General features: G+C 43.1%; 1 protein-coding gene across 1 annotated transcript; it reads left to right on the top strand.

Moving 5' to 3' along the window:
• Positions 1-226: 226 nt before the first annotated feature.
• Positions 227-16,876, top strand: jph2 (junctophilin 2). The gene is made up of 6 exons (XM_083675448.1): positions 227-1,071; positions 2,807-3,626; positions 10,595-10,713; positions 13,887-14,920; positions 15,428-15,524; positions 15,701-16,876. Exons 1-5 carry the CDS (start codon positions 693-695, stop codon positions 15,506-15,508), a joined length of 2,433 nt encoding a protein of 810 aa, XP_083531574.1. The 5' UTR covers positions 227-692; the 3' UTR covers positions 15,509-15,524; positions 15,701-16,876.
• Positions 16,877-17,445: the final 569 nt, after the last annotated feature.

The following is a 17,445-nucleotide window of genomic DNA, read 5'->3' as shown; positions in this document are numbered from 1 at the left end:
ATAGTCTGGAATTAGCCTACTATATGCAGTAGGCTAATTGTTCGTGTACATGCACGCCCAACCCCGAAGTGGCAAGTGATCTGGCATAGCTCCTTGCAGGCAGCGGAGTAAGGATTGGGTTGTATTTTTGGAACAGTGTTTGTGGATCTGGTCGCCTTGTTAGGTCTGTTAAAACATTTCCAACAGCACCAACTGTGTGGAGATAGCGACAGTGAGGGGAGGCAGGGACAGGGGAAAGGGGCTTTTCGATGGCCACCTTGAAAGCCACGTAAGACCCTTGGCTTGTCCACAATAACAAATAATACATCTAAAGCTGTTAAAACTAAACAAATAATTTAATCTCCGAAACGAAACGCAAGTTACTCAGCACGGAGCCAGTACAAAGTTCATGACTCCGACTTTGAACACAAGCGGAACCGCAGAGGGGACCCAGGAGTAATCCATGGAAATAAGAAAGAATAAGTCAATTTCGTGCGCCTGAATCAAAGTGCCACCAGCGACCACATTGACGGCTACATGGAAATGACGAGTAGTTAGTTAAGAAAATAAAACATAAGAAATTGTAACCAGTATAGTACCAAGGATATCTCAAATCACTTTTGATGTCAGGTGAAAGTGAATTCAGTCTGACAGGGATTTTATGTTGACAAAGATAAAAAGTTATTTTATTTTTGGCTGAAGTTAGGGAAGGTATGAGTGGAGGTCGCTTTGAATTTGATGATGGTGGAGCTTATTGTGGAGGCTGGGAGGGTGGGAAAGCCCATGGCCATGGGATCTGCACCGGACCGAAAGGACAGGGGGAGTTCTCCGGCTCCTGGAATTACGGATTCGAAGTGGTTGGAGTCTACACCTGGCCCAGTGGAAACACCTATGAGGGGTTCTGGTCGCAGGGGAAGCGCCATGGTCTAGGCGTTGAAAGTAAAGGACACTGGGTTTACAAGGGAGAATGGACTCATGGCTTCAAAGGGAGATATGGGTCGCGTCTTAGTCAAGGTAGTGGTGCAAAGTATGAAGGAACATGGAATAACGGATTGCAAGATGGATACGGTACAGAGACTTATGCTGATGGAGGTATGGTATTGATTTATATTCATGTTTACCAATGTGTGGAAGAGGGCTTGCCCAATTAATTAGGAGTGTTATGTGAATATTAAGTATTATGTAATTTCCAGTCACATACGCCTTCTTCATCATTCACCCATGTCATTAACCTAAATCACTTCAATCAGTTATTTGCAAGGGAATTCGTTGAATTTGTTGAAGTCCCCGAATAGCGTTCTTGGCAAGATTTTAAGAAAGAATATGTAGAGAAAATTGCATTATATTTTTCTATTGTATTCTATAATTTTCTGGTTGAGCTGTGGTGCAGCTGAGGACATACTGTAAGGCACATTCTAGTATATGATACTATTTGGGTGCTTTAAGAGCGAATGAGTGATTCAAGCATGTAGCATTGAACCATGGATCCCAAATGTTGCCCAGATGGCCCATTGGTGTCTTGCCCATTGCTAAGGATCTCTTGCCAAAGGATAGTGGCAGAGGAATGGAAACTGGTAGTGTTCACACCAAAATGTGAGATGTTAATGACATTTTTAAATGGAATTTTACTTTCAAATGCTGTCTATAGGACAACTCTGTCCCACTCACACACAGGAAATTGATTTTTTTCTGCATAACAAAGGAAAACAAACATGTTTATTACAAGATCCACTTGAATTAAAAGCAACAGTGCAACTGAAAATTCTCAAAGGTCTACTCCGCCTACTGTTCAAATTGGATCCAGCTATGAAAATGAGTAATCCGCTTGATACACTCGGCCAATATTTCCTTATACTGCACACTTAAAGGGATACTTCATCCTCTATGAAATTGTACCTTATTTGTGACTGTACTGTAGGTCACACCTAAGTCACAGATAAAACATGAAATATAATTAACTATCCCCTGTAAAGCTGCTGAGGGAACAGCAGTAACATAGATGATGTCCATCTAATGCCCATGGTGCCCTTAGCAGCTGACTCATCAGCTTCGGGCTCATGCAGTTGACGGTGGGGAGGTGGGTGATGATACGACCATGTGTCAGGAAGTAATAATAGCCCCGGCTGTGTCCTCTTGGCCTCACGGTCCCTCTAGGCCTGAGGAATCCAGACACGTGTCTACTTTTACATGAGAGACTAGACCCATGATGAGTTTGGGTTACATAAATAACTTGATTTGGACTATAGTCTTTCACACAGTAATGAAACCTATATCGAGCCATATACTGTACAACCTGTACAGGACTGTGTTGATGCATTTCACAGCACATGATCATGTAGTAACAATGTTCACACATTTTCAGTAAAATAAATCAAAGTATGAGGAGCTTAGATATGTGAATGATACTACTGATGCTAGTTTCTCAATCAGCTATGCAAAATTAGATTTCTATAGCCCTATTCCTACAGAGATAATGGTCTTGATTTACGGTCACCTCGTTTACACACATTGATGCAATGCAGGTAAAGTGGGAGGGGAGGATTGGGCAGCGTTGCGGGGGGGAGGGGAAAGGACAGAGAGGAATTCAATGCCAATGCAAATGAGCATACCTGCATTTCACCTCTGCCCCATTTACACAGACCCATTACCGTGAATTTACTGGTAACAAGACTAGTTCTGGAGCAGGACAAATGTAGAGTGGTATACCATGTCCTAGTTCAGTTTAAACAGACAACAGTACCGGTAAATTACTGATAAATGCCTCTGTGTAAATGGGGTTCAAGTGTGTTTATATCCTAACATGGGGATGTACTATGTCTCCCTCCAGGCACTTTTCAAGGCCAGTTTACCGGTGGCATGCGACATGGCTACGGGGTTCGTCAGAGCGTGCCCTACGGCATGGCGGCAGTGGTTCGCTCCCCGCTCCGCACCTCCCTGACCTCCCTGCGGAGCGAGCACAGCAACGGCAACCTGCTGCAGCAGGATGTCCCAGTCATCACCACCACCAACGCCTCCGGCCAGGAGACCCCGCTCCCCATCACCCCCACCCATCTGGGGCCCTCCCGAGGTGGCTTCGCCCTTACCCTCCAGGTGGACCCGGAAGCCGTCAAGCCCAAAAAGAAGGGCCTGTTCCGCAGAGGGTCCCTGCTGGGCAAGCTGAAGAAGTCGGACTCCCGCACCTCCCTGTCTAGCCAGAAGAGCAAGCTCAGTTTCCTGAGGAGTGAGTCGGCCATGAGCTCGGCGACCAGCGATGCCAACTCCTCCATCAGCATGGGGGACGAGAGTCTGGCCGGGGTCGATGACTTCCCCCCTGTGGAGGCCGACATCGACGCCACCACCACTGAGGTCTACATGGGGGAGTGGAAGAACGACAAACGCTCGGGCTATGGAATAAGCGAACGGTCCAGCGGGCTCAAGTACGAGGGCGAGTGGCTGGACAACCAGCGACACGGCTACGGCTGCACCACCTTCGTGGAGGGCGGGAAGGAAGAGGGGAAGTACATGAACAACATGCTGGTGAAGGCCATGAAGAAGAGGGTGATCCAGCTGAAAGGCACCAAGATCAGGCAGAAGGTGGAGCGCAGTGTGGAGGGAGCTCAGAGGGCCGCGGCCATCGCCAAACTGAAAGGAGAGATTGCCGCCTCCAGGTAGGACGAGACTGGTTTGGTTGACTGTTGTTGTTGTTGTTGTTGTTGTCATGTTGTTTTTGTTATTGACAGGAAAAATATGTATTTGGTATTTAGGGATGTCAGTTGAATAAAAAAATGTGTTGATAATTTTTTTTCTATCAGTTGAAAATTTGATGTTTTTTGCCTTATTTTTCACCTGCCAATTAAGGTATTTTCTAAGCATTTCTAGACAACAAACCAAGAAGTGGTCCTTTAACAATGAGTGTGGTAGTAATAGGGTACTTCACAAGTTAATGATGGCTTCCAAATCAATGGTACGAATTCCCATTTCCATTCCCATAGATGAAGATAAATGGGTGCTAATTACTTGAACCAAGCTTCCTTTTGTTTTTTGTCGCTTATTTTAGCTTTAACTTCTTGTGCTGGGTCTGATATATAGAAATCCGATAAAAAAAAAAAAAAACTTTACAGCTCTATTGTTAACACATAAATACGTTGCTATTATTACTATGTAGTAATGCTATAATTAATTTGTAATAACATTGTAATAACGTGTTATTACTAGATAATTTTGAAATATCATTGTAATTGGGTAGGAATTGGAATTGGAAAAAAAGGAATTTCCCTTTTTTGAATAACCCCCTCCGCCTCAAGTCCCCTCTCACCCAGTAACGACACAGTTTCAATGGTTTACCCATTGGAGTGTACACTGCAGTACTTCTGCATAGGAATGTGTGGACAACAGGGCTGTTGTATGAAACTGAATGGTCAGAGGGTGATGATGATGGGATATAAAGACACCCTTAAGTAACATCTGATTCAGCATTTGAAGGTGTGGCTCCTGTGACATTTCTGGTTGTGGTCACAACAGTGCCCATAGAGAACAGAGAGGTTATTTCTCTTCTGTGTGCAGTCACCTCATTACACACTATTTGTAACAAGGGGAAGATAAAAGAGCAGCATCTGCCACTCTGTGTAAACTAGCCTCTTTGATCACTGAATTCTTGCAGATTTCATATTGTAGTTGGTGACCTGTACGTGGCTGTACGTGGCTGTCCGTTACTGTCGTCTCACAGACAGTGTCTCAGTAACAGCCATAACTGTGTTTCTGTGCCTGTATAGAGACCCAGAGATGAAGGGCAAAGCCAGGCTATGTCACATAGAAAGTACTGTCAAGTTCAATGGGTAAAGAAATGTCATGGTATCAGTTTACTGTGTACCCCCCTTGGCCCAGTGACGTGGGCCTTCTGTTGGCCCCTCCTCTGACCACCCTCCATTAGCCTACATACTAACAGACCTGGGTTCAAAACCTTTAACATTTACAAAAGCTGTGTTTGATTGAGCATAAAGGAACAAATGGAATAGCCTAAAACATTTATTTTAAATCATTTTTGACTCTGGTCTGCATGCTAACCCATCCAAGAAGACATAGTGTGTGTATTGCAGCATAAGCATATATACTATCTATACACTTCATTTTTTAATTGATCAGCTTCTGAGAGAGGGCGTGGTGCAGCCGTTTGAACACCTCTGTTCAATCAATTTGTTAATGATCTACTTGTATTCATTTTGGGATTTACTGCTCCACATCAAATGAGTCTTTGTTGGTACAATTCATATTACAGTCATTCTACTTCAGCTTGTATTTACAATATAAAGACATTAGGTGGTTACAATATTATATACTTTGTAATAGTATACATTGTGGTACAGTACCTACTTAAAGGAACTATGCGATTACCTATTTGTAGTGAATTTTAAGCAATTACCAAGTGAATTCAAGGGTGCAAAATTAAACATAGCCTAGTTATTTCACACCCTACCCTGGCAGAGGAGTAATGAAGAACACTGTTTGTCTGTTTTCTACTGGCATCCAGATGTGGCCCAGGTACAACTTTGTTCCCCAGGCCAGAAGTGGGCCGGCTCTGGCTGCCATCCATTTCTGAGCGATGTCTTTGCCATGGAAAGGCTAGATATTGGCCAGCATGTGGATGTGGCCCACGTACGACTCTTAATCGGCAGTACTGGTCAAAAACACTCAGACCAAAGATGGCCCGCTTGTTACAGGAATGTATCAGGGCCACATTCCTCATACCAGAGCTGGCCCATAGCAAAATGTCAAGTGTCACCTAGGCCTGGCCCCCCACATTCAGACCAGGTCTGGCCCATATAATACTTGTCATTTCCGGCACTGAGCCATATGTGCCACCACAAAACCATATCTGGCCCACAATTATCTGCTGACTGGGTAACAGAGTGTTTCATACACCTAGCATTGTTTCTAATGATTAATCACTCTTCACACCAATATGATAAGGAGGTAACAGTTTGATTCATGAGGCAATGCATATGCAGCTGCCTATTAAACAGCATTAAATGAGATCAAGCATATCAGAACATGCTTTTGTTCTCTGTATATACCCTGTCTGCCCTTCTATTTGTCCTTCGCTTGTTTACCGATTACCGAAACAGGCAAATACACAGTGATGCACTGTTCAAACGACACAGGTCCCCATTAGTTTGTACATCACCATACAAGGACAGTGTTTTTTATCTACTGTGAGCCACACAGCACCTGAAATAAGTCCTGTGTTTACAACAGTAAGGCTCTCACTGATGAACTGCAGATCCTGTCCTGGGCAGATGGAAATCTAAATATTTTACCATGGGGACAAGCAGACAAGACAAGAGTTATGGGCCAAAGTATTTTTTCTCATTGTGTTAAGCTTGTGTTCATCATCTCAACAGACAGGCCTGAGCCCTAGAAGACTCCATGAATAGGCATGACTAACATCCAGGAGCCTGTTTAGGTCTGGTTATGGAAACAGACACTTACACTAATGTACACTATTAACAACACCTAGGTGGTCTTAACCTGGTCTCTTGCCTTGTTCATGTTAACCCTATAACCATACGGCACGATTAGCAGGCTAAACCTGAGAGTCTGTCATATACTGTACATAAAACTGATTTTATGATGTGGGACATGTTTTTCTACTCAAAGGACCCTAATTGGTTTACACCTCCTACACATAGAGAAGTTTGGTTTCCCATTGAAGCCCTCTCTGTTGTTGTGGGGGAGGAGGGCAGCCAGCCAGGGCGGTATTCTTCCGCCCGACGTAAACCAGGGAGATACCCTCCCCCCTCCCCCCAACTGTGGTGCCAGGCAGGAGTCATTGGGATGAAGTCAGGGGGATATATATATAAATACAGTCCAACCTGTCCATTGAGAGCCCCAGCCCAGGCCTCCGATTAGCTAACACTGCCCTGCCCTGACATTCAGTATTTGGAGTTGTCTGTCTCTGGCGTGGACTGGGACTACAAGCAGAGTGCTTGCAAAGAGAGAGAGAGAGAGAGGCCACAGCAGCACTGGGTGTAAATGACTCACACAGACTTGGCCTAGTGAGTGTCAGGAAAGGAGGCCTGCCTAAATAAGGGCAGGCGCACTGTTGCTGCATCACAATCACAGGGGAATGCAACAGCTGATTGCTCCCTCTCTTCCCCCAACTTTCATGCCCAGTCACACAGGCCTGGTTTTCACTACTAAATGGTAGGCTACTCACAGTCTAGCACGCTGGTCTAGTAATGTCATAGAGCACCCATTTCTGTACCGTAGTACAACAAATCATCACTGAATCCTCCCAGAGAAAGAAGAAAGGCTACAGTGACTTGCATTCTCACGCCATATTTCAGCTGGAATACTGTATATCCTGATGTTTGTACGGAATCTAAGCAGGAAGGCCACATTGTGCTCCCTCCTGTGGCTGAGAACTGTTTGCTAGTTGCGTTTATGGAGAGGCTCTCTAACAGGTTTTCTAGCACCGCTAACGGACTAGCGACACCTCCAGTCAGGCCTTGCGTCAGCAGGGGTGTCAAATGGTTGCCTGGATATAAATATGACAGAGCTCATAAGTGACTGAGTGGGGATACGAGAGGTTAGCATATATATGTACCACACCTAGCCTTGGTTGTGTGGCTAGACTTACGAGGCTGGGCTACATTACTGCTGATACATGCATTTTGTATCAGGGTAGCCAGTCACAGATAAACATTAGTACGTGTTAACACTTCTGTCTATTCTTACCTTATACTGTATGTGCTATACTGTATACTCTCAGGGCCCATTTAGTGACATGAATTGATTTCTGTTTCTAGTCTGTGATAGCAAATAGCAATACAACACGTTTCTCTATCTGTGTAGTAAAACTGTACAGTACATGTTGTGTTTACTGTAATAAACACATGTTTTTACATAGTAATGCAATAATCACTTTGTAATTACATAATAATTGAGTTGTTGAATAGGGGTTGTTCTTATATTGTTGATATTCAAATCTAGATTGCTAATGCAAGTCTGTCATGGTCAAAGTCAGATGTTATTGGTATTAATCAGTGCCGTATGTTAGACATTTTATATTTATGGTTCTGGTATTCATCATTTTGACAGAAGAACAAGCTAACTGAATGTAGCTCACTGTGCTGTCGCATATATCAAACCCTCCTCTAAATACTTGCCATGTCAGTTGAAGCCCCTCAGATATTTATGACAGACTCCTGCCATAGGAAGACTGTATTGTAGCGAGACAAATAGCTGACCGATTAAAGTAGGCCATTTTAGGTGTGCATTTTTGACTTATCTCTTATCGGTAGGTGTTGAAGACAGATTCTTGTTGAGTGAGTCCATACTTAAACTGGCTTCTCATCTTCCCCAGGATACAGGGGGATGGGGTATCCTTTTGGGAGGGGGAGAACTTAAAGCATAGGGTATTTAGGTCACAGCTTCAAATATCCAACTTTGTTGAACAAGTCTGTTTGAAGACAGCCGATGAAAGGTCCACAGAGTGTAGTAGTACAACCATTCATTGTCAGTGGTCTGTGAGCTCTGATGGTTTGGGATAAGCCATCTGATAGGACTGATGGTTGGGATAAGCCATCTGATAGGACTCAGAGGAGTGCTGCAGGACCAGGTAGTCTGCAGGAAACACCATCTGTTATCCTAAGCCTCTCCACCCACTGCCTGGCAACCCAGCGGAACTGCCTGCCATTTTAGGAACCACTAAACACTAGCTAGCTACATACCACATCATGTTTTGGGGTCCAGCAGGAGCATTTCACATTGATTACCATCTACGAAATGTTTGGTAATACCATCTGTTTGTTGTAATGGTCCTTTTCAGTGTCACTGTTCTGACACAATGTTGAATTTCCACACTATTGAACCTAGACTGAAAGTAGGAAGCATAGATGCAGAATAATCTCTTATTAGAAGCCTATGAGGGTTATATTCAGTAACTGTGAGCTAAACTGTTTCTGGATGTGTAATTTAATTTTCCTAGTTGAGTAGATGAATAATTACCATGGGCTTGAATGGGCACAATGGCCCTGCAGTACACACACTCACTACTGCCACTATGATGTAGAACTGTGATTATTTGATTTTCAAGCCTGGTCTTGCAAGTCTGATTTTACAGTACAGGCATCACTCTCTTCCTAAAGGCAACTAAATTAACTGGCAAAGAGATGTATCAGTTTAAGAACTCATCCTGAATTAAAGCATCATGATTTGTGCTACCAGTGCCTAGGCTTATACATGGCAGATGGGGATGTCAGCTGTTGAATACAGTACCACAGACAGACTACTCTCTCTCTCTCTCTCTCTCTCTCTCTCTCTCTCTCTCTCTCTCTCTCTCTCTTGTGTTGTCTCCCATGCTATACTAACCACATTTATCAAGACATCAGCCGGGTCAACTGGGTCAGAACCGGGGCAGAAGCCCCTTAAAGAGGGAGTGTTGATTCAGTGTAGACAGGTGTTGATCTACTATATCAAGCAGGAGCCTCCAGTGCCTCTAATTGTTCCACAGGGAAGTGCCTATACCCCTCCGAGTCTTCAAGTGGACTGGAGCTATTTTGAGCCCAGGGTAACGTTACAGTATGTCAAGTATTCACGGAGTAATCACAATCAGTAATACTCCTAGGCCAGCCTGGTGCAGATATCAGTAGCTGGCAGCAATGAACCCTCCAAACTCTTCTAGTCCCTGGGGTTTTATAACCACCCAGGGAAGCAACTAGGGAAAAATACACAAGCAAAAACGTATAAGACAGGGAGTGTTTTCTAATGAGCGTTTAGCGTTTTATGTCAATATAGTGTATTACTATTGCCTCCTTGGTGTAGATACAGTATAAATAGATCTGCGAATCAACTGCACACTACATGACATGAGAGCCCCCTGCAAATGGCCAGTAACAATGATCCATAGTCTGGATGGAGGTGTTAAAAGAGTAATTAATTTCTGTTCCAGCTCAACAGCACAAAAGGACACCCTCTCTCTAGCTAATAATCACATGTGACCAACTCAACCACATACAGGACATTTGCCCTTGCTTTTGAAATGATTGAATATTGTAAACAGCTCTCTGTATTATTTTTGTAACAACATTGTGGTTCTGGTTCTGGTTTTGGATTGATAATGTTGCATTTTACAGCCCAGCTTCTGGTTGATAAGGTGTTCATCTTCCTAGCAGGGTTGAGTAGGGCCTATGGCATGGGGGATTCTTGTGTTTGATGTTCTCATTGCTTTTTATAGGCCAGACAAGTGCCAAAGTGTCTTTCCAAATAAAGTGGAGGGGAATGTCTATGAGGAGCGGGGGTTCAGGTTGCCTATGGTAACAGTAGCAGTCAGTCAAATGAGAAAGTGTTTCATTCAGTCTCATTCATTTTCACATAAACATATGATTTAGTAGCCCCTCTGCAACATGAGTGTGGCAATGGGAGAAATACATTGATGTTCATGCCTTACACCTCTTACACATCAGAATGTTGAGTGTAAACACACACCGTGTATCTCAGTTTAACCGATCGGTGTGTTTCAATATTTGATCATGTATGACATCATAGGCCCAGTATGACATTGCCCAGTAGTACTGCACGATTAGGTTTGATCTCAAGCTTGTGGATATTGAGTAGGATGCTGTTTGGTTCTCCACAGGACAACCCATGCTAAGGGCAAGTCAGACGCTGCAGACCAGGCCACCCTGGCCTCCAACAATGAGTCCAGCATCGCCAGGGTGGTGGCCAGGGAGCTCTCCCCTTCCTTCTACCAGCCAGGTAAGAGCACTTACAGGTATCATATGTGGAATTCATGGCATGATGCAGACAGTAAAACAATATTCATATAGTGGTAGCATTGCTAAGTGAACTGAATGGCATTATGAGATATACAGTGTCCTATGTAAGTAATGGGACAATGAAGCATTTTTTCTTATTTTGGCTCTACACTACAAAAGTTTGGATTTGAAATCAAACAATTACTATAAGGTTAAGATTCTCAGCTTTTAGTTGATGGTATTTGTGTACATATTGTTTTCACCATTCGGAAATTACAACACTTTTTATGCTTAGTCCTCCTATTTCAGGGTACCCAAAAGTGATGGGACATTTGGCTTTACTGGTGTTTTATTAGATTTCTTCGATCACATCATTTGTGCAGTCATAAGAGAACTCTCAACATCTAGTATTGATTCTAGGCTTTGCGTTTGCCTTTGGAGTCTGCTATTGGTGTCTCAATGAAAGTCAAGGAAGCCATTATGAGGCTGAAATATAAGAAACAATCTATCAGAAACACAGCCAAAATCTTAAACCTACTAAAATCAACAGTTTGGAACATTATTAAAAGGAAAGAAAGCACTCAGAAATCGCAAACAGCCTGGTGGGCCAATCAAGACTTCTACAGTGGATGACCGAAGAATGCTCACCATGATTAAGAAAAACCCCAAAACACAGATCGGGAACACTCTCCAGGAGGTACCAAACCTAACATCTCTTGCACCATGTTTCACAGATGAGGTGGTATGCTTTAAATCTTGGGCAGATCCTTTTTCCCCCAAATTTTACTCTTGCAATCACTCTGGTACATGATCATATTAATCTGTACACAAGACCTTTTTCCAGACCTTTGCAGGCTTTTTAGGTACTTTTTAGCAAACTGTAACCTGACCAACCTTTTTGAGGATAACTAGAGGCTTGCACCTTGCAGTGAAGTGTCTGTAGTTTGGATGGTGACATATTCTGTGGATGGTAGGCTCATGGTAGACACATTCACGCCTACCTCCCGGAGAATGTTCCTGATCTTGTTTTGGGGTTTTTCTTAATTATGATTGCCATTTTTCGGTCATCCACTGTGGAAGTTCTCCTTGGCCCACCAGCCCGTTTGCGATTGCTGAGCTCGCCAGTGTTTTTTTATGATTCTCCACACTGTTGATTTTGGCAATGCTTCTTTCTTTTCTTTTTTTTTTCAGCCTAATAATGGCTTCTTTGACTTTTATTGGCATCTCTTTGGCCCTCATGTTGTGATGGACCACACCTGACTTACCAGAAACACCTGTCAAGGCAATTATCCCATTACTTTTGGGTACCCTAAAATAGGGGGACTATGCCTAAAAAGTGTTGTAATTTATGAATGGTGAAACCAGTATGTACACAAATACCATCAAATAAAAGCTGAGAATCGGTACTTAAACCTCACAGTAATTGTTTGATTTAAAATCCAAACTTTTGAAGTATAGAAAAATGCTTCACTGTCCCATTACATACACATGTAAATATATACTGTATATATATATAGATATTTATACTTATAAATATATATACAAGTAAAAAAAACAAATCACCTAAGACTGGATGCACTGGGATACTGTTGTTAATGGCCTGTGCCCCAGGAGTAGTAACATGCTTAAAAATTCTGTACAACGTCTTCATGCTTCATGCTGTAGACTAGTATCTCTTGCTGCTGTTGCAGCTGATCCACGGCTGAGGCTCGCCACAAGGGTAGTCACCTATGAATATCTAAAAAAGGAACGTCTTACTGGGCAGAGGGGATCATATCAGTTTCCTTGCAGGTCCATCCGACACAGACCCCCAAAGGCCTAGAGTGTGCCCCCTGCTGCTTTCTCTCTAACTCCCCTAGCTAAGCACTGAGTGGATTCAAATAGACACTGATAAAAGGTTGTCACTGCTGAGTGCCTGCCTGAGATGTCTGCAGCTAATGCTACAAATGGACATGGCCATAGTCTTACTCAACTTCACTGTGCATTCCTCCGCGAAATGCCACTTACACAAAGCTGACAGGGGTTAAGGTTAGGGTTAGTGTATAGGATATCGGATATAGGATACACTGTCACAGTGTTTTCCTGGATTCCAATTTGAATGAATGATTTGGGTCCAAAGCTGAACAACAGAAAATCATCTACAGTATGATTGATAGACTGATAATCTAATTTGATGTGTTTGCGGCAATCAAAATATCACTAGAAATCTAAGATGCAAGACTGCATACTCAATGTCTGTGGGCTTCAATGGTGTCACTTTTTTTGTTGTTACACAAGTAGAATAGTAACTGTTCCTTTTTTTGTCCAGTCTAGTGTGGAAAAACATGTTTTAATTCCATTTCTATGCAACAATAACAACTTATTACCAAAGTACTATGTAATAACATGTTTACATAATTACAGAATTATTACAGAATTATTACACAGGTATAGAGCGACTTAATGCAAAGTGTTACCAACAAGGTGATATCCTTTCCATGATAAGTATACCTCTAAAACATTTTCTCTTTATTTCCAGATGGGACTTGTTTGATTTGAATGTAAACAAAGTGAGACTCGATGAGTAAGCTAATTAAGCTTTAAATGAGCTCAGCAGTTGCTGTGTTTTATCAGTCCCTCCTCATGAGGGCTTCTACATTGGCAATACGTTTCTGGGGTGACATGGACAGACCAGACTGAGTGGCCCCCAACACAAATATAGACACTGATGAGACCACCAAATACACCACTGTCTGCACATCCCAAATAGCCCCCAAAATATCACCCCATAATTGTTTTTTAATGAGTAAGTAACAGCAGGAACATTTGGCGATTGTTTGTCGTTATTGGAATAGACTACTACTACTCTCTGTAGCCATTCATTTGCAGATGTAACAATCTAGAATCGTTAGAGTAACTATTCCCATTTTTTAAGATATATATCAGAGAGCAGCAACAGTTATCTCGATAAAGATCTCTTTGGCTGAGACAGCTGATGGTGTGCTGCTGTTATATACTGTAGGAAATCTAAATCCACATCCATGCGTGTCATTTCTGTCCCCAGTGCTGTCCTGTTATTAGAATGAAGGAGAGGAAAGTATGTAGAAATACAAAGATAAGATATGTGGAGTCAAAGTCATTGTTTCTAGCCTGTAGAGGGGGAAAAGATCATTTATTTTTCCATTTGTTCCACAGGCCCGGAGTACCTGAAGAAGAGAGCACTGCAGGAGATTGTGGAGGGCAACGAGAACACAGACACTGTCATGCATGAGCCCCTGGTAGGCGAGGAGCCCCCACCGACACCCCCTGACAGCCCCATGATGCATGAACTGGACAACCTCATGACTGGGTCCATCCCGGCCCGCACCCCCTCCCCCAGCCCAGCCGCCACCCCCCCAGGGTTCGAGCTCTCCAAGCAGGGCAGCAGCAGCAAAGAGGGCCCCCACCTCCTCAGTCCCGGCAACTGGAATGGAGACAAGACCAGTAAGAGTAGTGGCAGCAGGGGGAGCAGCCGGGCCAACAGCAGACCCAGTAGTCGACCTACGACCCCCTCATACTCTGCTGCCGCCCCTGCTGCCCCTGCTGCCCCTGCTGCCCCTGCCACTCCTGCTGCCCCGGCCACCCCTGCTGCCCCTGCCTCTGCTCCCCCAGAGGAGAACACCGCCCCTGCCCCCAGCAGCCGGGGCCCTTCCCGCACCTCCAGCCGGCAGAGCAACAAGGCAGAGCAGAGCTCCGACCTGGAGATCAAGGCCCTGCAGAAGACAGACTCTGAGACTAAGGTGTCGGATGCTCCCGCATCTGCTCCTCCCGCATCTGCCTCTGTAAGGACCAGCCTCATCTCCGTTACAGATGAAGAAGAACCACGCCCCGCCTCCAAGGTGTCCTCCAAAGTGTCCTCCAAAGCTGCCACCCCAGAGCCTAAAGCAGCAGAGCTCAGACAGAGAACAGACACCCGTGAGTCGGTCCACGAACGACCTCCCTCCGTCACTGAGAGCAAGCCAGAGCCCAGGGAGGAGAGGAGATCAGTCTCCAGAGCCGAACCCAAACCGTCACCAAAACGAGAGCCCAGTCCAGCTCCAAAACCTGAACCTAAGCCAGTGCCTAAACCAGCAGAGCCTAAAGTTGTTGCAAAACCAGCACCGAAGGTGGAGCCCAAAGCTGAGGCAAAGCTGATGAAGAATATGGTGAAGACCCCCAGTGAACTTACAGAGGCGGTAGAACTGGATCAGGTAAGGCAGTTAAAACTCTCAACATCTCAGATAATAAATATCAGATTTATTTCTTAATATGTGGTCAAAAGAGAATATTTGGTCAAAATCTGTATTTTTGTATGCTCTATTACAGTATACATGTTAACATGAGGTCTAATAAGTCTATAAATGGGAGCCTGCTGTTACTATGGGTACTAGTGGGTTTAGTAGGTGCTCAAGTCACACTAGTCAACCTCCAGATCTCAGTTAGCTCACTTCCTCTGTTGTGCAATAATTACCCCTCTAGTTATGTTTGTTGATATTCATAATTGCCTTTCCTTGCATAATTGATAGTTTCTTTGTTGTGATTCATTATTGAGGCTATGATGTTTTTATTATCTATTATATGGCCCAAATAGTAATAATATGTAACTCAATATCATCTTTGAGCTTATTGCTGTTGTTTTCTTGTTCTTAATTCCAAAAGTACCTTGTGTTCACTGTCCTCAAAACAAAATGAAATGAACGTACCTCTCTCCTCTCAAGGGTCCGAACACCATCATGGTCTGCATGGTCATCCTGTTGAACATTGGCCTGGCCATTCTCTTCGTACACATCTTGTCATGAGACACTGTCGACCCAGGTAACTCTCCTAAATATGATCAATATGCATCTACAAAGTATGTTTTTCATTTACAAAGTGTTTTTTCCCTTTTCTTTGGGTTGACCTTTTTTGTATACTGTATTTGTGTGTCTATGTGATGATTTCACAGACCATTCAACTTTTTTCATGTTTGTTTTGTCTGCTTGACATTTCAGGTGCCTTGCAGTGGTGTTGGAGAAAGATGGCCCACATTTCCAGTGAGGATCAGGAAGAACAAAGAGACTACCAAGCAACTCAAGCCTTATATGGTAGCTGCTGGATCCTCAGCAGGCTCTGTTGATGTGACTGTGTGAGGCTCTTTGAAACACAAAAACAGGCTGGGAGTATCTGGAGCCGAATTGAAGGATAGGACAACCATAGGACTGCAGTTATTCAGCGAATCTGAATGTCAGGAAGAGGGTCTGTGGGCACTGTGCTTGTAAGAGGGCAGCCACCATTGATATGTTTTAGTATGGACACTGGAGAACTAAGGTGTAGCATGCTATGCACTCTTGATGTCTATAGGGCTAACACAGATCTTTTATCTGAGTCAAAATGTGTCTGTCATCCTTTTGCAAAGGGCTAACTGAAGCCCTCATGTTGGCATACATTGGTGTGGCTTCAGAACACAGCATCAGGTAGATTAGATAACTAGCTATGTAATTAGATATGTATTTACTGTAACTGATAGCTTGTCAGTGGGAATGTTATATCAGGGATGAAATGTGTGAATTGGTTGGGAGTTGATTAGTGTTTATATTTATTAACACATATCAATATGGTAGTAAATTTAACTAAACTGAATTCTCTTTCTTTGCAATAGTCATAATAATCATCTTTTTTTTTAAATCATAAAAGAGTGAATGAGCAAGATGTCTGGAAGACTACCTGAGGCCATAGTTCACATGGAGACAGTGGAGGAGCAAAATCTTGGTTCAAATATGCCTGAGTGTTGGTGATTGGGTTAACCACAGTGGAAGGCAGTCCACAGACATGTACAGTATTTTTATTCACACATTATTCACTCCCCAAAGCAAGACTCCAAGACATCATGAGTACTAGAGTTGTGATTTGTTATATAATAATTTAAATTGGAGTATCATTAGCTACTTACACTAGGCATAGTATCCTTTAGCAAATCTTTTATTTGATAAGGAAGTCAAGGTGAGTATCAAATCATTTGTTCATGGAACAATATAGAAAATACACTCAAAATGTGGCAGAGTTTTTAAAATGGTAAACAAAATAGTGTTGAAACCTAGGATGATGCCGTTAAGTGTGCTTGCTATTGAATTACTGTATTAATGTATGTGTCTATTGTTTCCTGATTGTTGTCTGGTCATAGTTTAAAGCACCCCTCTGTTTCATTTCAACATGTATGTTTTGCCTCATATGCCATAGCCAGAAATGGGCACACCATCATGGATGGCGAAGCAATAGGGAATAATACAATACATGTATGTATGTGTAGATTTGAGGGTTTTGAATATTTGGGCTTGTATGGCAACTATCCAAAGTGGGTTAGGGTGATGCCTTTCTTTGAGGGCTCTGTTGGTCTGTATGCTTCAGAATAGAAAACACTCAATTGGATAAAATTCAGAACAGGTTGTGCTACGAAACCAATTAATCTGGTTTTCCTCCCAACTTTTGTATGCATGTGGGCACTTTGTGTGTGTGTTTTTGTACCTTTTTGAAGTACACATCTTTTCATCTATCAAAGTGTTCTGTTGTTGAATTTCTGTGAAAGTAATATCCAATCTCCACATACTGTATTTGTCCCTGTAGTCAATGAGATTATTACCTCAAGCTTGTGAGATGAGAGGAGAGGACAATGTAATATGCTTTAGTGGAACTCCAGGTCTTACATTTGTAGAGAGCACTCTGAGAATGGCCACTGTCGAGTTTATTCTTTATTTTTTTT

Source organism: Argentina silus (assembly GCF_951799395.1).
Source record: "Argentina silus genome assembly, chromosome: 8".
NCBI classification, from domain to species: Eukaryota; Metazoa; Chordata; class Actinopteri; order Argentiniformes; family Argentinidae; genus Argentina; species Argentina silus.
The sequence above is the reverse complement of the archived record's forward strand: the minus strand, read 5'-3'. Positions and strand labels throughout refer to the sequence as shown.

Excerpts from the sequence above, each read along its gene's own strand:
- jph2 (XM_083675448.1), top strand. The coding sequence starts at position 693 with ATGAGTGGAGGTCGCTTTGAATTTGATGATGGTGGAGCTTATTGTGGA. Across the intron at positions 10,714-13,886 it reads CCCTTCCTTCTACCAGCCAG|GCCCGGAGTACCTGAAGAAG; the intron begins GTAAGAGCACTT and ends TTTGTTCCACAG. Across the intron at positions 14,921-15,427 it reads AGGCGGTAGAACTGGATCAG|GGTCCGAACACCATCATGGT; the intron begins GTAAGGCAGTTA and ends TCTCCTCTCAAG.